The sequence below is a fragment of the Zalophus californianus genome, chromosome 7, assembly GCF_009762305.2.
Source record: "Zalophus californianus isolate mZalCal1 chromosome 7, mZalCal1.pri.v2, whole genome shotgun sequence".
NCBI classification, from domain to species: Eukaryota; Metazoa; Chordata; class Mammalia; order Carnivora; family Otariidae; genus Zalophus; species Zalophus californianus.
The window spans coordinates 71,087,516-71,110,622 of NC_045601.1; the positions used below are offsets into that span (position 1 = coordinate 71,087,516).

General features: G+C 35.9%; 1 protein-coding gene across 1 annotated transcript; it reads right to left on the bottom strand.

The window, feature by feature from the left end:
• Positions 1–782: 782 nt before the first annotated feature.
• On the bottom strand, positions 783–21,901 carry SPACA1 (sperm acrosome associated 1). The gene is made up of 7 exons (XM_027602820.2): positions 21,520–21,901; positions 16,216–16,272; positions 9,060–9,161; positions 8,245–8,351; positions 7,243–7,378; positions 2,584–2,704; positions 783–2,039 (listed from the first exon to the last, which is right to left on the bottom strand). Exons 1-7 carry the CDS (start codon positions 21,737–21,739, stop codon positions 1,883–1,885), a joined length of 900 nt encoding a protein of 299 aa, XP_027458621.2. The 5' UTR covers positions 21,740–21,901; the 3' UTR covers positions 783–1,882.
• Positions 21,902–23,107: the final 1,206 nt, after the last annotated feature.

A 23,107-nucleotide genomic window follows, 5' to 3' on the forward strand; every position in this document is an offset into this window, starting at 1 on the left:
TGATGTGAAGTTCTTCGCTAAAGAAGTCTTCAACTCATATGACCTTGAAAACTTGTTTTTCAAAAGACATTTATGTGTCAATAAGGATAGTCTTAGTAAAGCTAAACAATCTCTAAGTGGCTTAAAATAACAAGGTTTACTTCTAGCTCATGCTACATATCTATCTTGGTTGATGAGATCCTGTGCCATGTGAGCCTCACTCTGGGATCCAAGGTGTTTGGAAAAACAAGGTGCATTCTTCCTGGTACAGACTCTCCTTTCCAATGTCACCAACAGTCACCACCCAAGCATTTCTGGTTGGTCTAGCAGAGAGGAGATAAGCTCTGGATGTTTTCACAGTGAAATGTTCTAGTCTGAAAGTGACACTTGGAACTTTGTCTCACAACTTATTGGTCAGTACTAGTTACATGGCCCCCACCCGACCATATGCCTGGAGAGTAGACAGAAATATTCAGTGAACAGCACTGAACTAAACCTGTTAACCTGACTGAACATTATTAGTCATTGAAATATAGTTAGAAACCACTGCTATTCATGGTTCTAAAAATAAGGATAATAATAACCATTCAAGAATGTTCAGCACCTATGCCATATTTAATCAGGAATAAGAAATAAGGAAGGCTGACTTTCTTTTTCACACTTATCTAGGAAGAAGAGGGATGTCACCAAAAAACCACAATTATTTTGGAAGATTTTATTAAAACAATTTCTTTTCACTTTGAAGTCTCTAGTGGAATTCCCATAATAGATAACAGTCATTTTCCAGCCAATTCTCCATTGCTTCTCTCAAATACAAATAGAAAATAGAAAGCATGGATAATTCCACAACACAGCCTATTTCTAGGCTACTAGAGGGACATATACAATAATGCCCATTTACAGTGTCTTCTTCACAGATGGGCAGAGTTAATGCTGTCATCAGGTAAATCTTGTAATAAGAGCAACAAAGTTGGCATAGAATTCATCTATAAAAAATTAAGTGTATTTTGTGCTACTACCATAACCTCTGAAAATTAATTTCTGATAAGTCTATGAAATCAAATTGTCTAGTGCCTTGGCATCTTGCATGATAGTTGGCCAAAGCTGTATCACATAATGACACAGCACAAAATGACAGTGATGACGTTCAGAAATAAATAATGGCTTTGAGATGTTATTACCTGTATACCAAGCATAATGAAGGTTATCAGTGGACATTCAAAAGTCCTTATTTTATTTTTTCTGTGAGAAATACAGGGCATGTTAAATTTATATCATTTACTCAGCCATCTCCAAGTTCCACCCCAGTTCCTCCTCACAAATTTCTTATATACAATCTTAGTTACATTACCTAAAATAATGTAAAATGCTTTGAGGGATGCTTGGCACATAGTAGTTACCAAGTGTTGGTGGTTGTTGTTGCTGTTATTATTATTATTTCATGTCTTACAAATGATTCTTTGTATGTCACATGCCCTGCAGAAATTCTCAATTATGATTTGCTTTAGTTGTTCAACTCAGTGCTCCCAGAAGGGAGAAAGTCTAATATGCAAGGCATCTTCTATATTACATTTTTCTTATTTGGGACAAAACAGGCACATCACCTTGAAGTGATTGAACTGATCAAAAATGTGTTTAGAATATTATGTGTGTGTGTGTGTACCTCTAGGTAAATGTTACCAAGTAATTATCTGACATGGCAAATGTTGAGAACAAATTAACTTTTGAGAACTCCGTCGCAAAGATACCCTAACTAAAACAGCCCCTTCTCATATTATATTACCTTTAGACTGTGGGAAATCATTTGCAATATTATTAAAGTATTTCACCATATATTTTATTTTTATAGTAATGAATCTGATATGCTCTACTCTACTTTGGTTTCTTTTATATCATCCATATATCATTCATTCCATTCACTTAAAGCATCATCTTCATTTCCAGGTATTTCTGCTGGTGATTGGTCAAAAGAAGTTGAATCTTTGTATCTTGTTGAACTCAGCTCAGAGTGTATCTCAGCTGTTGAGGCTTTTTCTCCCCAGAAAGACTTGACTGCCCCCCTGGAGAAAAAGCAAAAACAAAACAAAAATCCATTAAGAACTGAAAACCAAAACTAAGTAGATGTATATAATTTTCTATAATTAGAAGTGCCTCCTTAGTCACAATTTATTTTTAGTTTGCGGTGCATCCACTGCATTTATGATAGTAGACGAGTCCTCAGACTGTACCAGGGGTGTAAACTCATGTAAGTATTAGAAATATTCTTTAAAAAAATGAATTAGAGTAGGTTACACTAACCAAGTTTTAGAGTTGTGAGAACTACAACTGAACAAAACACATATTCATTCAAAACATTCTTTTATTTTTTATCGATTACTATGTAAAATTATAAAAATTGTACTTAAATCTCTCTCGTGGTGAGAAGCAAGTCATGAGCTCAGGTAACCTGAAGTAGAATAGTTGCAGGAGGTATATAGGGTTTTGGATTGTTACAAGACACGTGTGGGATGTGTCATGGGCAGGGCTTGGGGTTCATCAAACAAGGGGGGGACAACAAGGAGGACATCAAGCAAGGGTGATGACTCAGTTCAGCCCTTCACCTACCAGTTTATAATTATGAAGATCAGTATAAAGATCACGAATATACAGATAATAACTCCTATGGTCAGCACAAAAACTAGGACTGCATCAGTGTCTGGTCGGTTTGATCTTTTCATTTGCAGTTCTAGAGAAAAAACACACACCTGATGATTATTACTACTGGGAAAAAAAAAGAGAGAGATATCTAAATCGAAATTTTATATCTAAAAAACAACTCTAAAAAAAGACACAGAAAGAATTAGTGGAAAGAAAGTTATTAGTAAACTTGCTCATCACCTTTGAAATGTCCTTTTCAAACATGCAGAAAAGTTGAAAGAATTTAACAATGAACATCCTGTACTCCCACCACCCAGATACTACCATCAACATTTTACTATCCATTTATCCATCCTTCTACAAATTCGTTGATTCATCTTATTTTTTCAATGCATCTCAACATAATTTGCTAATGTCTGCATACTTCCCATAAAAATCTTCAACAGGCATATCAAACAAGTTCAATACTTGTTTATATTTTTTCTCTCGAGGTAAAATTTACGATAAATTGCACAAAGATTTTAAATGTACATTTATTTAGTTTTGGCAAATGCAAACACACATATGTAATTCAAACCCTATGAAGACACAGAATATTGCTATACCTCATCAACTCCCTTGAGCCCTTCCCAGTTAATTCCTGACCCATCCTCCAGAGGCAACTACTCTACTGATTTTCTTTTCCACTACAGATTAGTTTTACCTATTTTAGAACTTTATAGGAATGGAAACATACACTATGTGTTCCTTCATGTAAGGCTTTTTTACTCAGCCTGTTTTAAAGATTGACCCATACTGTTGCATTTATCAATAGTTTTTCTTTTTTGTTGATGATTAGTATTCCAATTTGTTTATTCATTCTTCTATTGATGGACATTTAGGCTGTTGCAGCTTTAAGCTATTATAAATAAACTACTATGAATATTTTTATGCAAGTTGTCTGCAAACATACATTTTCACTTCTCTTGGATAAATACCTAAGAGTGGAACTGCTGGATCATAGGGTAGAGGTATACTTTAGTTTTCCAAGAAACTGTAAGATCTTTGTCCAAACTGATTGTACTGGTTATACTATATGTTTTGTGAGTTTTTTTCTCTCTGGTTTTGGCTTGCCTTCTCATTTTTCTAATGATTTATTTTAATGAGCTGAAGTTTTTAATTTTGATGAAGCTTTATTTATCCCTTTTATGGTGATTGTTTTCTGAGTCATAACTAAGAAACCCTGCCTATTCCAGTATCATGCAGATTTTCTCCTAATTTAAAGCTTTACGGTTTCCATTTTAAAGCTTTATGGTTTTAGTTTTTATATTTAGGACTATGACATATCTCTAATTTCTATATATGTTGTAAGATAGGGTTTGAAGTTTATTTTTTATACAAATATCCACACAATACTTTTAAATCAGACATTCTCTCCCATATCTTTCTGCTCTTCCTGCAAATAAGGCTATTAAAGAGACAAGCCAGTCTACCATATGTATTATAACACTGCTACATTGTAAATTGGTGAAAAGCCAATTTACATCAAATATTACTTACTTTACCAACTATATAGCTTTCTTGTGGTTCTTCCCAGTCCCCCAAATCATAGGATCATAAAGAATTTGTGTGGAGAAGGACCAGAGAGATCACTAGATGCAACTACTGAATTACACAGATAAGTAAACCAATGTTCATTAAACGGTTCAAACCATTTAATGATTTGTGCAAGCTGTTTTATATATTGTAATATTTTAATTTTGGTAAGTACCACTCTATTAGAAGTAGTTTCCTGTATGGGCAATCTCAGCTGCTTGTCTGGATTTTTGTCCTTAATCTTTAAACACCATGGGGTACAAGTTTTCATTTTCCTTAGTAATTCTAGTGCTATAAACTTAATTAGTGATCTCACTAAATAGTTCCAAGTGTGAGAGAGAAATCACATCATATTTATATTCCAACATTGTTGGATTTTTAAAAACTTTTTGTTTTTGATAATTTTAGATTTACAGAAGCAGTGAGATTTTTTAAGCTCAAATGAAAGACACCTTTTAGGATTAAAACCCAAGAAGAAGAAATGCAAAATTCCTTTCCATTTATTCACTACCCTGCAATACTAGCCAAGAGAGAATGAAGAGTGAGAGGTAGAAAGGTTTTACTTTATTTCAAGGGTAGTCTTCTTGCAAGGATCACTTTTATATCTAGATTACTTTTATATCTAAAAAAATGGGCTGCATTTCCTATTGGAATTTCTTAATGAAAAATAGGCTGAATTTCGATGTTCTCACTTAAAGAAACTAAGCTTATGTTTGCATTCGTTTTCCAGGGCCATGATAACAGTACCACAAACTGGGTGAGTTAAAAACAACAGAAATTTATTGTCTCATAGTCCTAGAGGCTAAAAATCTGAATGCAAGGTATTGGTAAGGCCATGCTCACTCCAAAGGCTCTGGGGGTGGTCCTTCCTTTCTTCTTCCTACTTCTGGTGGCCCCAGATGTTCCCTGGCTTATGGCAATATAACTCTAATCTCTGCCTCTGTTTTCACATGTCTGTCTTCCCCCTGTGTGTCTTTGTGTCTTCATATGACATTCTCTTTTCTCTCATTCTGTATTTGTGTCCAAATTTCCCTCTTCTTATAAGGACACCAGTCATAGTGAATTAAAGGCCCACTCTATTCTAGTATGTATGACCTTGTCTTAGCTGAACAAATTACATCTGCAATGATCCTGTTTCCAAACACAGTCACATTCTGAGTTTCTGGGAGTTAAGACTTGAGAAGGGAGACACAATTCAATCCATAATAAAGCCTAACTATAAAGACAACTATTGTGGAAGTGAAAAATCTGATGTATAGGGGATGGATGGGAAATTTTCATTAACTAAACCATATTTACCCTAAAGATATTTCAATTGTGTACTTGTTTCAAGCCAGTACCATATTGTGTTGATATTTATAGACAAAATATTTCTTTGATGTCCAAACAGCCAAAAGGGTCGTTCACAGTGGTATTCCCAATTGTCATTTTTAAAAGAAACTAATTGATACCAAAGTGTTCTAAAAACATTTTGTCATTTAACCAGACCATGTACTGAGATGGCAGAGCTAACCCACCAGCCTTAGACTGCTACAAGAGAGAAGTCAACTTTGTCTCATTTAAGTATCATTAATGTCTAGCTTAGCTTTCACACTATCAAATGCATATTGACTTCTATGAAACAAACTGAGGGTTGCTGGAGTGGAGGGGGGTGGTGGGAATGGGGTAACTGGGTGATGGGCATTAAGGAGGGCTTGTGATGTGATGAGCACTGGTTGTTATATACAACTGATGCATCACTGAACACTACCTCTGAGACTAATAATATATTATATGTTAATTAACTGAATTTAAATAAAATAAAATAAAATTTTTAAAAAAGACTTCTAATCACAGGAAGAGCTATGGTCCTAACAAAGACTAGGCTGTGGGAACAAAAACTGAGAATGGCCCCCAAAAACCTTTAATACCCTGAACTAGTACTCACTGAGATATTTTTTAGTTTGATGAGGTTTGGTCCTTTCTTGCCTTTTTTAGCACTTTATTGAAATTATCCTTTTAATAACACTTGATATCTCAACATAAGAGTAAGATTATTAGCTTTCACCATAAATGTTTTTTTTAAAGACAGTAAAGACACTAAAGAAACTTAGAGTGTATTTTGAAAAGTCTTCCCTGAAACACTTTAGCTTATTTCCATTTTAATAGACAGTGTTATGCTGTATGGTATCTCTAAACTATAGCATAAATTCTTTACTTGGAGATTGAGAAAACTTCAAGAAATCCATGAATTCTCTTAAAATAGCAGGAAGCTTTTGGCCTATTTATTTATGTGGGTATTTTTCTGGGAAAAGCTTCCTGAGTCTTGATTGGATTCTCAAAAGAACTTGTGACCAAACCCCCTCATACCCTCAACAACAATGACAACCATAATAAAATGGTTAAGAGCAAAATAAACAAGAAGAAATAACTGGATATATTAGACATCATAGTCTAAACTGAAAGGACATGAACATGGATCCATTTTGCAAGGGAAGCACAGTTTCTAACATGTAATATTATATTCAGGACAAGATTTGTCTTTTGTGACATATATTGAGGACTGCATTATTATTTCATCAAAAAATATTGTCTTCAAATGAATAATTTTTAAAGAGCCATGTTTTGACACATGTTTCTTAATTTTATTATTTTATTGTATCAAAACTTTTGTTAAGTATCCATGAGGACTCCGTGTATCCATTTTCACTTTTGTGATAGAAGTAAGAGAATTTAATTCAAGTTAGAGGACTGTTCTTTGGAGATGCTGCAGGAATGCACCAAGTTTCCCAAAGTGAAACACATCTGACTCTACTTTGTGAAAAAGAAATTAAGCACCACCTTGCAGAAAGTCTAAATGATATAAACCAGTGGTTTTCCAAAGGTTTTCTCTGAACCATCAACACCTGGGAACTTGTTAGAAATGCAAACTATTGTGTCAGCCCACCCTAGATCTACTAAATCAGAAACTCTGGGAGTGGGTCTATCAGTCTGTTTCAACGAGCCCTCCACATGATTCTGATGCTTTTTAAAGTTTGATATAAGCAAACCAAAACATTACTGGGCACTTACCACTTGTTGTATAGACTGTGAATTTAATAGATGCTATTATTTCATTATTATCCAAGGTCGTACACTCAAAAGCCAAGGGATGAACTTCTCTGTGTACTTCCAGGATTGCTGAATCATTTGCAAGGATAATGGGTTGCTATTTAAAAAGGAAAAAAAAAGTACCAACATTCTTTATGTAAACTTAAGATCAGGAAACAATTTATTTCCCATAACAAAAGAACAGTCATTGTCTCTCAGTCTAGGATTTTTTAATTATGCACATGGATTTTAGAGTCAGACAGTCCAGACATCAAGTACTAACCCTACCACTTCTGCCTGTGTGACCCAGGACAAGGTACTCTCTGCTTCTCAGTTGCTTATCTGTAAAATGGGTATAATGATAAGGATTACCTCATGGATTGTTATGTGGGTTAAAAGAAACTGTGGTACTTGAGGTATGTCTGATATTTAATAAGCCCTCCATTAATGTTAGCTACTATTATCATCATACAATTCCTATATATACAAATGAAAACTTTGCTTCCAAAATAGAATACTTTATATAAAAGGGATGTTTTTTTTTTTTTTTTTTTTTAAAGATTTATTTATTTATTCATGAGAGACAGAGAGAGAGAGAGAGAGAGAGAGGCAGAGGGAGAAGCAGACTCCCAAGGAGCAGGGAGCCCGATGTGGGACTCGAACCCAGGACTCTGGGATCATGACCTGAGCCGAAGGCAGACGCTTAACCATCTGAGCCACCCAGGCACCCCCAAAAGGGATGTTTTTAAGTTCTGATAATAGCTGACCCCAAGACATATGTAAAGTTTTAGCCCCACTTAATAATGCAATTGTTATTGCATTAAAATTCAATTAAACTAAAATCTCAATAATAACAAATAAGACTTTTAACTTCATTTTTGCAAACTGCTTCTAAAGAGAGGGTTTTCTGATAGCCATCAAGCACTGGGAAACATATTTTATCACTCACTAGAAAGCACCACATTACATACGTTTATTACTTACTTGGTCTGGCCTTAGAAGTTTCCATATATATTTGAAACGATTTACAGGAGATGTATGAATACATGCCAGTCTAACACTTTCAAGACTTTCTGAAACTGGTCTACCCCCTAAAAAAAAGAAGAATTAAATTCATATATACCATTAGGCATGATAAATTGCTTTATAAAAAAGCTACTTTTAAAAGCCACTTTTGGTTTTAAAATCAATTATATGCTGGAAGTTCTCAAAATTATTATTGAGGGTTTGAGTGTAGAAGAGCAGAGAGGAGTGATGGATGCAAAGTAAAGTCACCAAAAGAAGCAGGTGGGACATACCATAGCTGTGTGTTCCTTTGGCAGAATAAATAGCAAGGACAACCAATTTAGTGATCTATTAGATTAAACTTTGAGACCTGCTAGTGGCTTTCAATTTACTGGTTAGAGACCCCCCACCCCAGTAGTGTAATATGATATAGAACAGCTTTCAAAGTTCCCAATTTAAAGTTTGCCAATCTACTGATAAAATGTCATTACCAAAATGTTAAGAGTGTTACACTATAGGAAAGACTTGACCACAATCCCTGAGTACAATAAGGTTCCAGTGTATTATGGAGAATATACGTTAAATTTTAGACATCACGGAAAAATGTAAAGCGAAGGCAGAAAGGTACTAGGAGGTATAACTGTCTAGAGAAGTGGAATTTTAAGTTTTATTGTAATTCCCTTTTAGTATATCAATTGATCAGTTCCTTCCACCCATGGCAACCTGAGGTTAAGGCTATTTCCACAGAGTAAACTCTTCCCCTCCATCTCCCTCCAATGCAGAGTCCAACTCACAGCCACAATCTACTGGTCCATGGCATTCTTCCACCCGTACAATACACTTGGATTCACCTCCAGGGCATCCATTTGTTAGTATAACTTCTCTAATACCAACACCTTTGGTAAAAGAAATCAGCAAATGTTAAGAAAAATTCATTCCTCTTTCTTTACTTTTCCATCTAGGTCTTTTTTGAGACTTTTCTCCTAATTTCAGAAGTTAAATTCCTAAATTCAGAGTGACAATGCTTAGAATATTTTTATGTCCCTCATTTTGAATTATTTCATAAAACAGCATTTCCCAAAGTGAGTTACATGAAACACTGGTTCCTCTAGTTGTTACCATAAGAAAAAGGATTCCAAAATTATACACATTTGAAAATGATACATTAAATAAAATCAAAGTGTCCTCTTTATTACAGAATTTTGGGGGAACTTTTTTTTTAATATGCTAGTAAATTAATGAGCTATTGTGTGTAAAGTTTCATAGATCTAAGATGTAAAATTTTTACATTTTAACATCTTTGAAATCAGAAATCAGAATTTATCTTAGAATTGACAGCATGTGACAACTTGGCAGCATTTTTCTTTTTTAGAGGTGCATAAAATATGCTTCTCATAGCTGACAAAAGTCTTAGATTTGACGAAATATAGTAGGACACAGGGTCTCCCAAATTTGTCTGGACATAGAAGTTTTAGAAATGGTTTTGGAGTTCTGGAGGACATTCCAAAAATCACATTTTAAAATATAAATGATGCTTTTTAATATTTAAATTAGTAAAGTCTCTCTATTAAATATGAGGACAAACTATTAATGACCAAATCTCAATTTCTAACAAGACACTCTCTTGAGAATTACCGCACTTTTTTTTACAACAAGAAATCAAGTCTTTATTAACAGATCTCAGATCTCCATTAGGTTTGCTTTTCATTACCAGAATTGAGGAACATGATAAAATGTTCTATCATGCAAAACACACCGTATGTTAAGTGACCTGTGATAAGACAGTGTAGCTACAGGCTAAGGAAAAGTCCATCTTGATTTCCTTGTCTACCAGATTCCCTCTTTCAGCCCCTAAAGATGTTAATTATAAACCCATTCTCGAGGGCAAGGGAGAGTTGAAGTCTAGAGATGACTTACAACAGTGCTTCTCAAACTTTAGAGTGCATGCAATCACCTCAAAATCTTATTAACAGGCAAAATTCTGATTCATTAAGTCTGAAGTAGGTTCTGAGATTCTGCATTTCTAACAAGCTCCCAGGCGATGCTGACGCAGCTGGTCTGTGGACCAAACTGAGTAGCAAGGGAGAGGACTCTACATGAGATAAGGAAATGAAATGTTGGAAGAGGAAAGATCTCTTTTACTTTTAATTTTTCAATTTTAATTCCAGTATAGTTAACATACAGTGTTATATTAGCTTCAGGGGTACAATATATTGATTCAACAATTCTATACATTACTCAGTGCTCATCATAAGTGTATTCTTTGAGAAAAGATCTCTTTTGATTAAAAGAGATGCCTAAGAATGCCTACAGTACAGCTCCACTTGAATTTATAAAAGGTACCTCTCTAGATGCACAGCCTTATTCTGAAATGTATAAATATTTTCCAAGCAAGTTTATTTATGAATTTATTTAGCCAAATACAGTTCATTGCGATGATGTGTGTAGGTGTGAGACTTTCTGTAAGTCCAAGTAACACTAAAAATCTGCCTGGGTATTCCAGAAAAGAAAACTTTTTGACTGCTAAAATATTGTTTTGAGAGTTCAATAGAATTTTCACCAAAATGCTTTTTGTTCCTCTACTTGTTATAAACTGAAAATATTTTTTTTAATTTTTTTTATTGAGCTCAGAAGTACTTTATTATAAGGTTGTGATCATCTTTTTTTTTTTAAGGTTTATTTATTTATTTATTTGACAGAGAAAGAGAGAGTGCACAAGTAGGCAGAGAGGCAGGCAGAGAGGCAGGCAGGGAGGCAGGCAGAGGGAGAGGGAGAAGCAGGCTCTCCACTGAGCAGGGAACCTGACGTGGGGCTCAATCCCAGGACTCCGGGATCATGACCTGAGCCGAAGGCAGCCGCCCAACTGACTGAGCCACCCAGGCGCCCCTAAACTGAAAATATTTTTAAATATTTTAAAATATTTTAGATGTAAAATGCTGCCTTTTAAGGTATTTTTCTCCTTAGAATTTATCACCATCTGACATATTACATGTTTTAATATTATTATTTTTTGTTTTTTTATATTATGTTCAGTTACATATACTACATCATTAGTTTTTGAGGTAGTGTTCAACAATACACTAGTTGTGGATAATGCCCACCCACTGCTCATCACAACACATGCCCTCTTTAATACCCACCACCCAGTTACCCCACCCCTCTACCCCCCGTCCCTCCTGTAACCCTCAGTTTGTTTCCCAGAGTCAAGAGTCTCTCATGGTTTGTCTCCCTCTCTGATTTCTTCCCATTCAGTTTTCCCTCCCTTCCCCTGTGGTCCTCCGTGCTATTCCTTATGTTCCACATATGAGTGAAACCATATGATAATTGTCTTTCTCTGCTTGACTTATTTCACTTAGCATAATCCCCTCCAGTTCCCTCCATGTCGATGCAAATAGTAGGTATTCATCCTTTCTGATGGCTGAGTAATGTCCCATTGTATATACAAACCACATCTTCTTTATTCATTTGTCTGTTGAAGGACATCTTGGCTCCTTCCACAGTTTGGCTATTGTGGACATTGCTGCTATGAACATTGGGGTGCATGTGCCCCTTCTTTTCACTAATCTGTATCTTTGGAGTAAATATCCAGTAGTACAATTTCTGGGTCATAGGATAGCTCTATACTTCTTGAGGAACCACCACACTGTTTTCCAAAATGGCTGTATCAACTTGTATTCCCAACAGTGTAAGAGGGTTCCCCTTTCTCCACATCCTCAGCATCATTTGTTGTTCCCTGTCTGGTTAATTTTGGCCATTCTAACTGGTGTAAGGTGGTATCTCATTGTGGTTTTGATTTGTATTTCCCTGATGGCTAGTGATGTTGAACATTTTTCATGTGTCTCTTAGCCATTTGTATGTCTTCTTTGGAGAAGTGTCTGTTCATGTCTTCTGCCCATTTCTTGACTAGATTATCTGTTTTTTGGGTGTTTAGTTTGAGAAGTTCTTTATAGATCTTGGATACCAGCCCTTTATTTGAAATGTCATTTGCAAAAATCTTCTCCCATTCCATGGGTTGCCTCTTAGTTTTGACTGTTTCCTTTGCTGTGCAGAAGCTTTTTATCTTGATGAAGTCCCAAAAGTTCATTTTTGTTGTTTCCCTTGCCTTTGGAGACGTGTCTTGAAAGAAGTCACTGAGGCCAATGTCAAAGAGGTTACTGCCTATGTTCTCCTCTAGGATTTTGATGGATTCCTGTTTCACAGTGAGGTCTTTCATCTATTTAGAGTTTATCTTTGCATATGATGTAAGAGAATGGTCCAGTTTCATTCTTCTGCATGTAGCCGTCCAGTTTTCCCAGCACCATTTATTGATGAGACTGTCTTTTTTCCATTGGACATTCTTTCCTGCTTTGTCGAAGATCAGTTGACCATAGAGTTGAGGGTCCATTTCTGGGCTCTCTATTCTTTTCCATTGATCTATATGTCTGTGTTTGTGCCAATACCATGCTGTCTTAATGATTATTGCTTTGTAATATAGCTTGAAGTCAGGCATTGTGATCCCCCAGCTTTGGTTTTCTTTTTCAACAATCCCTTGGCAATTCAAGGTCTTTTCTGGTTCCACACGAACTTTAGGATTGTTTGTCCCAGCTTTGTGAAAAATGTTGGTGGTATTTTGATAGGGATTGCATTGAAAGTGTAGATTGCTCTGGGCAGCATAGAAATTTTAACAATGTTTATTCTTCCAATCCATGAGCATGGAATGTTTTTCCATCTCTTTGTGTCTTCCTCCATTTCTTTCATAAGTGTTCTGTAGTTTCTAGAGTATAGATCCTTTACCTCTTTGGTTACATTTATTCCTAGGTATCTTATGGTTTTTCGTACTATTGTAAATGGACTTGGCTCCTTAATTTCTCTTTCTTCAGTTACATCGTTAGTGTATAGAAATGCAACTGATTTCTGTGTATTGATTTTGTATTCTGCCACATTGCTGAATTGCTGTATGAGTTCTAGTAACTTGGGGGTGGAGTCTTTTGGGTTTTTCACATAGATTATTATGTCATCTGTGAAGAGAGAGTTTGACTTCTTCTTTGCCAATTTGAATGCCTTTTATTTCTTTGTTGTTATCTGATTGCTGAGGCTAGGACTTCTAGTACTAAGTTGAACAATAGTGGTGAGAGTAGACATCTCTATCATGTTCCTGACCTTAAGGGAAAAGCTCTGTTTTCCCCATTGAGAATGATATTCACTGTGGGCTCTTCATAGATGGCTTTTATGATATTGAAGTATGTTCCCTCTATCCCTATACTTTGAAGAGTTTTAATCAGGAAAGGATGCTGTATTTTGTCAAATGCTTTTTCTGCATCAATTGAGAGGATCATATGGTTCTTGTCTTTTTTATTAATGTGCTCTATCACGTTGATTGATTTCCAAATGTTGAACCACCCTTGCATCCCAGGAATAAATCCCACCTGGTCATGGTGAATAATCCTTTTTGGAAGGTACTCAAATACTTGGAAGTTAAAGAGCATCTTGCTAAAGAATGATTGGGTCAACCAGGAAATTAAAGAAGATCTTAAACAATTCATGGAAACTAATGAGAGTTAAAACACATCGGTCCAAAACCTATGGGATACTGTAAAGGTGGTCCTAAGGGGATCTACATAGCCATCCAAGCGTCTCTCAAAAAAGTAGAAAAATCCCAAATGCACAAGCTAACCTTACACCTAAAGGACTGGAGAAAGAACAGCAAGTAAGGCCTACACCAAGCAGGAGAAGAGAAATAATAAAAATTAGAGCAGAAATCAACGAAATATAAACCAGAAAAACAGAACAGATCAACGAAACTAGAAGCTGGCTCTTTGAAAGAATTAATAAGATTGATAAACCTCTGGCCAGACTTATCCAAAAGAAAAGGGAAAGGACCCAAATTAATAAAATCATGAATGAAAGGGGAGAGATCATGACTAACACCAAGAAATAAAAACAATTATTAGAAATTATTACCAGCAACTATATGCCAAAAAATTAAGCAATCTAGAAGAAATGGATGCATTCCTGGAAACTTATAAACTACCAATACTGAAAGAGGAAGAAATAGACAATCTGAACAGACCAATAACCAGCAAGGAAATTGAAGTAGTAACCTCCCAAAAAACAAGAGTCCAGGGCCAGATGGCTTCCCAGGGGAATTCTACCAAACATTTAAAGAAAAAATAATACCTATTCTACTGAAGCTGTTTCAAAAAATAGAAATAGAAGGAGAACTTCCAAACTCGTTCTATGAGGCCAGCTTTATTATTATTTTTGTCTTTGCCCCTATATAAACTCCTTGAAGGCAAGGGGTTTCCTCTGCTTCGTTCTAGCACTTGTAACAATGACTGGCACACAGTAGGCAAAATTCAAAAAATCATTTGATGAATGAATATGTAATTTCTGAAACACATCTTTAAATAATAGAGTAATACAACAAAAATTACTAGAATTGCCATAAAAATAATTCTCTACCTGTGAAACTTTGCAAGGCAGCAAAAGAAAGATGTAAATTACAAATGAATATTCACAAGTTTATTACATGTATTCCTCTACTTTGTGACTCTGACCCACTAAGAAGTTAAAGTAAAAAATGGGCTTAAAATTAACTTAAGGGACAGAAAGTAGAATAGTGACTGTCAAGGGCTGGTGGGGAGGGGTGAGCAGAGAGTTAGTGTTTAATGGGTATGGAGGTTTCACTTCAGGATAATGAAAAAGTTCTGGAGATGGATGGTGGCAATGGTCGCACAACAATCTGAATGTGTTTAATGTCACCGAGTTGTACATTTAAAAACGGATAAAAAAGTAAATCTTCTGTTAGGTTTATTTTGCCACAATAAAAATATGTTAACTCAAATATAAATAATTCAGGTGTAATTTTTAAAAAAAATCATTCTGCTCTAGGTCTGCATGGATTTTTTGTCTTCTTACCATTTGGCTTTTGTCTTTTCCTCCCTTTACTATCCTTTTTCCAAGGCAGTTCTATTTAGAATAAACTTAATTTCATTGTGAATTATTTATTGTCTTCTCAGTATGCTAGTGTATAGAGGTTCTCAAAGTGGTTGTCAAAAGATGGTCTTCTAACCAGCAGCATCAGCTTTATTTGTGAACTTGTTTAGAAATACACATTCTTCGGCTCCTGCAAAGACCTAGTGAATTAGTAACTCTGGGCTAGGTCAAGCAGTCTGTGTTTTGTTTTTTTTTTTTTAAGTTTTTTTTTTTTTTTTTTTTTTTTTATTTGACAGAGAGAGACACAGCGAGAGAGGGAACACAAGCAGGGGGAGTGGGAGAGGAAGAAGCAGGCCTCCCACGGAGCAGGGAGCCCGATGCGGGGCTCGATCCCAGGACCCTGGGATCATGACCCAAGCTGAAGGCAGACGCTCAACGACTGAGCCACCCAGGCGCCCCAAGCAGTCTGTGTTTTAACAAGCCCTGCAGGCACCCAGGGTGAACACTTAAGTTTGAGAAACACTGGTCTATTTATAGTACGTGTAGCCTTAATCCCTCCCCCATGTAAGAGATTTTATGTCCAATTTCTATTCATGGAATTATAGAAGGAAGTCATAGTTTTGAATATTATCTTCCCCCCAAAGCTAATACCTCTTTTCTCCAAGACATAACATATGAATTGGAGAAATGTAGAATTTAGACTAGACTATTACAAATAGGCAAATTTCTTGATTTGCCACACAGTGTGTGGGAAGACATCTGCTGAGATGCATTGGAAGATCTTTCATCTTCTGAACATCTGTGAGATAGTTTTACTTGGTGAAGGCAATTTATGCCAAAAAAATATAGGGAGCTGGCTTAAAATAAGACTTAGAGGTTATGAACTGAAAATATCTTATCTTTTGAGTTTTGTGTGTAAATTATAGTTTGAGAGATAAATGAAAGTACACAAATTACAAATAAAAATTGCCAGTTTTTACCTTCCCTTCCCCCCAAAATACAACATTGTTGATTTGTCTGCTCTATGCTACTTACCACATGTAACGGTGCACATCCCAAATTCTACTTCTTTGACTACTGTCGTATTTGAAACTAAACATAAAGTGCAAAGATACATTATTTAATCATATGAAAACTTCATAGGAAAACTCTTACTTGAGGATGAGGGATACAAGCACTTATCATATGAGAAGCAGATAATTTTTAAGTTTTATTAAATCAGAAAAGCAATGTCATTCCTAGTACATCTTTTATTATTGCTTAAATCAAAATAATCCTAAACCTTTAAAGTAATGAATTAAATTAGGAAATACCTTGCAAAGGTCTATATTTAAACTTTTACATAAACTAAAAATATTTTTTTATCAGCTCAGTACAAGGTGAGTTAAAGTTCTATAGGTGAGAAAAAAAAAGAAACAAAAGCTTGCCAATTATGAGGCCCAATTTTTCTATTCTCTATTTTTCAAAAAAATTTGAGTGCATCATTTCCATCTAAAAATAAGTCTTCATACCAAATGTTCATTAAAATTATGTTGTAGAATGGTTCTATACATTCTAAGGCTAAGATGATAAATTATTTCTAAGAACTTATTTCAACACTTTATTTAGCAGGATAATTTAGGAATATACATGTATTTGAGTAGTTAAATATTATTGATTTTAAACCACGTTTCTCTGTTTCTAATTGTTCTGAAGTTTGGCATTATTTCCACCAGCTCTAGGATATAACCAATTCTTCATAGCAGATTAGGACTAATATCTCAATATAAAAAAATATGACATGAGGTGTTAGAATTATTTTTTTAAGCATTGTATACTAAATTGATAATATTACATGGAAAAGTGCAATGGAACTGGAGTCCAAATTGCTGCTTCTACAACTAATCAGCTGAGTTTGAGCAAATTACATAAACTCTGTTAGGCCTAGTTAGCTCTTCTGCAAAAATTCGGAAGGGAGAACGTATCTTATTTGATTAAGAATTAAATGAGAGTATTTGCAAGAATTAAATGAGAATATATGTGAAAACATTCTGTAACTTAGTTCTATAAACACGCTTAAGAAATCATAACTTCATTCACACTCAGTGCACATCACATTTTTTTTCCTATTCTGATTACTGTAAGACAATACCTTCATAAACACTGCTATTCTATACTTACAAGCACCAAATACAGTTCTCTGAATACATAGTATGCTCTTGATATATATATATGTTAAGTAAATCAGTATTAACTTTGTTAAATTATTTGGACTATCATGATCAATTTTGAATTGACATTTTTCCTTGAAATGCCTGCATACTTTCTGCTGGCACATTATGAGATATAAATTAAAAGCCAAATCTTAAAACATAGAAACACAGGTAGGAGAATGAGTTAACACTTTTAGACTTTTAAATCTAATCTCTTTTCAAAAACCATTAAAAAAACTATTAGTCAATTAATCAATCAGCCCTACTATTCACTACCTATGCTACTTTAAGAAAGTTACTTAAGTTCTCCTAACTTCAGAAAAAGGTTGGATTTAATAAGGTGATCTCTAAAGTCCCTTTTGGCTTTGAGTGCCCACTAGATCAACCAATTGGACTTCCATTTTTGCTGGGAATCCTATAATGGTGGGTCAGAGAAATTACATGTATCCGGACTTCAGTATTGTATTTGTCAAAATTTCCTGTTATATACCTGAGTTAAAAAGGAAAAATATGGTCTGAATGTCAGTAAACTTTTATGTGTAACTCATTAAACAGTAATATCCACTGATGCTAACTAACTGATTGGTGTCAATGTGTAAGGAATGATGTGTCACAGGACTCTGCCCTGTTTAATATTTTTATTAAGGACCTGGAAAATATTGGTATCATGCTGAGTTCAGAGATTCTGAAAAACTAGGAAGGACAGCAAATATGTTTGAAGATAAATCTGGCTCTAAAAATGCCACGATGGAATACTATGCAAGCCTAACAAAATGAAACCTTACAGAAATAAGCCTTGCATGTAGAGCTGAAAAGTAACTGTCCCCAAAATGTGATAGGCTGTCTTAATTTGATAGAACAGGTGAAAATGAGTGGATATTTCAATAATAATTTCAATAGGAGTCAAGACTATGATGAGGCCACCCTAAAAATCTACTTGGTTTTAGACTTTACTGATAAAAGCCTGTAATCCACAATGATGCAGATAATGATCCTACTCTTTTTGTTCTGGCCAGATCCTGGAATGTTCTCTTCAATTCTGGACAGCACACTTTAACTCTTGGTATATACCATCAGAGTCCAATTTTAATTTTTGAATTTCTTTTTTAAGAGCTCATATATAAGGTTGATTTTCATAACTTTTATTCTTAGAGGTGTTCCAAAGAAAAAGAGAAAATACAGTCTTATTCATATAGGGTAAAACTTATTTTAAAGAATGAAACTCATTCTATTTTGCAATTATTATGTAGGTCTATAAATATAAGGTCCCTTTTATAAATGTAAGGATATAGGTATAGGATAACTATAAATCTAAGGGTCTAGATATAGCTATACCCTTAGATTTATAAAAGGTGTAAATGTATATAAAATGTATAAAAGGTATGGGGGAATATAAGAGGTATGACTATAAACCTAACATATTTTAGTAATTTTTCCTATATTTTTAAACATTTAAACATCCATAATGATGGATTTTATTACTTCTTATTGATTATTCCCAGCTTTGTGTTTAAAAAAAAAAAAGAGTAAGATAATAAATGGAAGAAAGTTTGGAAATCCTTAGAAGGATGATGAAATTGTAAAATAAATCATAGCTATTATATCATCTTTTGTTTTCTTATTTCTTTGCCCCAAGTATTGCATCATCTTTCAGGAAGATACAAAAGAACTCTAGAGGCACCTTTCGGATAGTCTATTTTCAGCTTGCATTGGACACAGTTGAGGTTTTTTAATTTTTTTTTTTTTTTTTGGCCCATTAAAGGTAAAGAGAAGAAAATTGACAGAGAAAAAATTTCACAATTGTTGGATGAATCAGAAGATGAACACAGACAGCAGCACCTCAGATGTTGATGATGGTGAAATTGATTGCATAAGCAAAATGAGAGATGGTGATAACTTAGATGAATATCCTAGATGAATTCTAACTCAAGAATCAATTAATACTACATTTCTAAGGATGAAAAGGATATATGGTATTCTCACCCAGTTAGTCTTTCAATAGGAAGGACTTGATCCTGATATGTTTTTTGAAAAGAAGCTGGACCATACTGCTTTGCTAAAAGGATATGGACAACATTCTTTCCTTTTTAAAGCTGTTTATCCACCAAAATTTACCTAATAACAGATTTGTAAATGGACAGATCATGATGGCAGGTATGTATACAAAGGTGACTAAAAAGAAAATAGATGATGTAGAAATGAATAAAATTCACTGGACCAATCATTCTAAGTGGTGTTTATAAACCTAAAATGAAAACATTTTGCAATTATGGAGCAAATAACAAGGTAGTGTTCACATCAACAAAATATGAAGCTTCACAGTTTTCAAAAGTATTGTTTTGACAATGCACAAAGTAATAAACTAGAATCTATTAGAGATGTACTTGAAATCCGGAATCAGTATTTATAAGACTGATACACTCCAGATTCATGCATAACAGTTAGTGAGCATTTGGTTACATTCAAAGTATCTTTCCCATTTGGGATATATACATCTTCAAAACCAGGAAATATGGAATAAAAGTTTGGAGTTTTCCATATTTACATTCTTATTAAAATTTCAAATTAGTTGTTTTCATTAACCCTTTATTCTTACGTTTGTAAATTACTTGTAAAATGCCTTAAAAGAAAAAAAAATGTTCATTGGATAGCAATTAGTGATGAATGTTTTTACTGGTCCATTGAGGGTTAAAAGGGGCTTTGCCAAATTTTAATAACTCTGGAAATTTTCCAATCTTAGACACCTCCAATTGTTTACAGTTCTGAATTCTCACTCTCCCCAGGAAAAAGCAACTATGCATGAAATCGTAGATTTAAAATTCAAAAAGGTACACCGACGCCCTAAAGTTCACAGATGAGGAAACTGAGACAGTGAGAGAATAAGTAACTTGCCTACATTTTAATTTGTATCTAAGGCATTGTAACTTCATTGCCTGGGGTTAGCTTAAACCGTAGCATTTTACAGGTAGAACTATCCCTTGAACAGTTTAATACTAAAATTAATTCAATTAGTTTTAAAACTAGAGTGAAGCAACAGCTATTAAATTTTAGAACATGTTTTCTTGTCTAGTCTCTTTCACATTTCCAAAGTCGAGGACCTCTCCAAGCTCCCTGTAATGTAATGTTATGAAGGCAATGCAAACCTCCATCCCACCATTAACCTCAGATAATTTCTTTCCATCGCTGAAGGTCACTATCTGTCATCAGGAAATTAAAGAAAGGCAGATAAATATAGCACCTATTCTATATGTATAGGAGACAGGAGATTGCCAAGGATATTAAAAGAATCTTGGCCAGGTCATTTACAGGGAAAGGGAATCATTTTTCCTTTAGATGGCTGCAAACCAGCAACTGGCCTTCTACCGCCCAGCATGAGAGTTACTAACCAATATAATATGTATAATAGCTTGTCAAGTTTTATTGCTTAATAAGCCAGCAGAATAAGGCAAATTTATGGACCAAGCACAGGCTCCTTCTCCCTTGGTTAACAGGTATCCAACAAAACCACTAGTTGGATCCCTTGATAGGTGTATTCTACTACCACCATTCCTCTGTGGATGGAAGTTCAATGCACAAATATTACACCACCAGGCTACAGAGGTGCTCAAGGGCAGAGCTGCATGAAGCTGACATGGGGCTTCTGGGCAGTTTTGTCAGCATTTTGGTTTAAGATGTGTCAGTGAGGGGAATTCTTAACTCTTGAGTTCCAACCTAAAGAGCAAATGCGGAAAGGAGGAAGACATCAAGCAATTTGGAACTTCAAAAACAAACAAACAAAACAAAACTACAACGGGAAAGAAAACATGTAACTGCAAGGAGTCAAAATAATTTCCATTGGTGAGAGGTTACTCCCCGACTCCTACCCCTTAAAAAAGGTGGGGGGAGGGCATCTTTTTCCCTGTCCAGAGCAATATTTAACAATAAATCTGTAACAACGTCTATGTACGTGCTTGTTTTTCTTGCTGTGGCCTTGGAGAATTAGCACATTGTCTTCAAGGCCATTAGGCATATGAAAAAAGTATAAATTCGAGGCTGTCTGCAAGAGATCTCTACAGATGTTAACAGGGATAATAATTCTCATTGTCCTCGCACGGAGGGCAGGGCTTTGCCCTCAACTGGCCCCCGTCAAGGGGCCTCCCGCCCTCACCATCCTCCTCAGGCACAGGCTGGGCTTCATTCTCAGCCTCGCTCTCGCTGTCGGCCTCCTCGTCGCCCTCATTCTCGCTCTCGCCCTCGCCCTCGCGGGCCAAGCCGGGATCCTGGGCGGCGGTGACGTTCGTCCCACACGCGGACTGGAGGCCAGCCAGGAGCAGCCAGCCGACCGTCAGCAGCAGCCCGTTGGAGCAGCCCGCGTCCCCGGGGCTCATGGTTCTCGGCCCCGACGGCCGACCAAGGTGCAGTCGCAGCCGCCCACTCCTGACAAGAGGTGCGTCGAAGAGAAGAGCCGCCGGCCTCCGAACCCCCGAGCCACGCCCGGGCAACCATTGAGGCGTCACGGCTCGTCACGGGCGAGCAGGCCACCCGGCCTCTCCGTGCCCTTGGAACGCGCGCAGGACCACCTGTCGCACCTCGTTCGGCACTTCCGACGGCGCTTGAGCCGCGCGGCTCGCTTTCCGGCGTGGCAGGTGCGCAGGCGGCGGCGTCGGCCGCGCGCATTTCCTCCGTTACTAAGCAACCCGCTAGCCATAGCCTCTGGCCTTTCTCTCTCGCCCTTCTCTCTTCTGAAAGACCTTCGTCCTTCCTACGTTTACTCCTCTCCAAAAATTTATCTTGTTATTCCAAGTTTGATTAGATCTAATAGCTACAATGTGGTAGTAAGAGAATATTGATGAATAGATGGTTCAATAGATTTATATGTAAAATTTGAAACAGAACTCATTTGGCTATTTTTCTGCATGATATTATCCCATACTTTGAGGTATAATGTCAATTCCTATGGGACACGGACTGAAGCATAACCTACAGCAAAGTGAACTTGAGGCATAAACTCTGGCTTTTGGAACATATGTATGTCCAGCCAAGGCAGACTAACAGATAAGTAACTGATAAAGGTGTTAGGAGGGTCTTATAAATAACTTCTGTTATTTATTTTTTTTTTTAAGATTTTATTTATTTGACAGAGAGAAATACAGCGAGAGAGGGAACACAAGCAGGGGGAGTGAGCGAGGGAGAAGCAGGCTCTCCGCTGAGCAGAGAGACCGATGTGGGTCTCGGTCCCAGGACCCTGAGATCATGACCTGAGCCGAAGGCAGACGCTTAACGACTGAGCCACCCAGGCGCCCCAACTTCTGTTATTTATAACAAAAGTAGATTACTTGAAACAAAAGCAAGAATTTTTATTTGAATTTTTCTCACAAAGTCTTCCGGTTGAAATAAGTAAAAGACAAGAACTGCTAAAAATGATCAGTATTCAAGTTTGAGTTGGTATTGGGAGGAAGTCTCTGGTAATATTTTATATTAACTAAAAATATCATAAAATACTGTAGTGCCTGACAAGATGAGGAGGGATATTAAAATGGGAAATTTAGGAATGATCTTGAGAGACAAAGACCTTTGTGTCATGGTCAAATTAATAAGTCAAAATTTTTCCTTTTTAAATGCTGAGAAAAACAATGTTTTCAAATAAAACTTTAAAAAGAAGATCTATGGTGGGGTGCCTGGATGGTTCAGTTGATTAAGTGTCTGACTCTTGATTTTGGCTCAGGTCATCATCTCAAGGTCCTATGATTGAGCCC

Coding starts and splice junctions, on each gene's coding strand:
- SPACA1 (XM_027602820.2), bottom strand. CDS start 21,739: ATGAGCCCCGGGGACGCGGGCTGCTCCAACGGGCTGCTGCTGACGGTC. Junction 9,162..16,215: donor GATGTGCACCGTTACATGTG/GTAAGTAGCATA, acceptor CTTTTACCAAAG/GTGTTGGTATTAGAGAAGTT. Junction 2,040..2,583: donor ATCTTCATAATTATAAACTG/GTAGGTGAAGGG, acceptor CTTTTTCTCCAG/GGGGGCAGTCAAGTCTTTCT.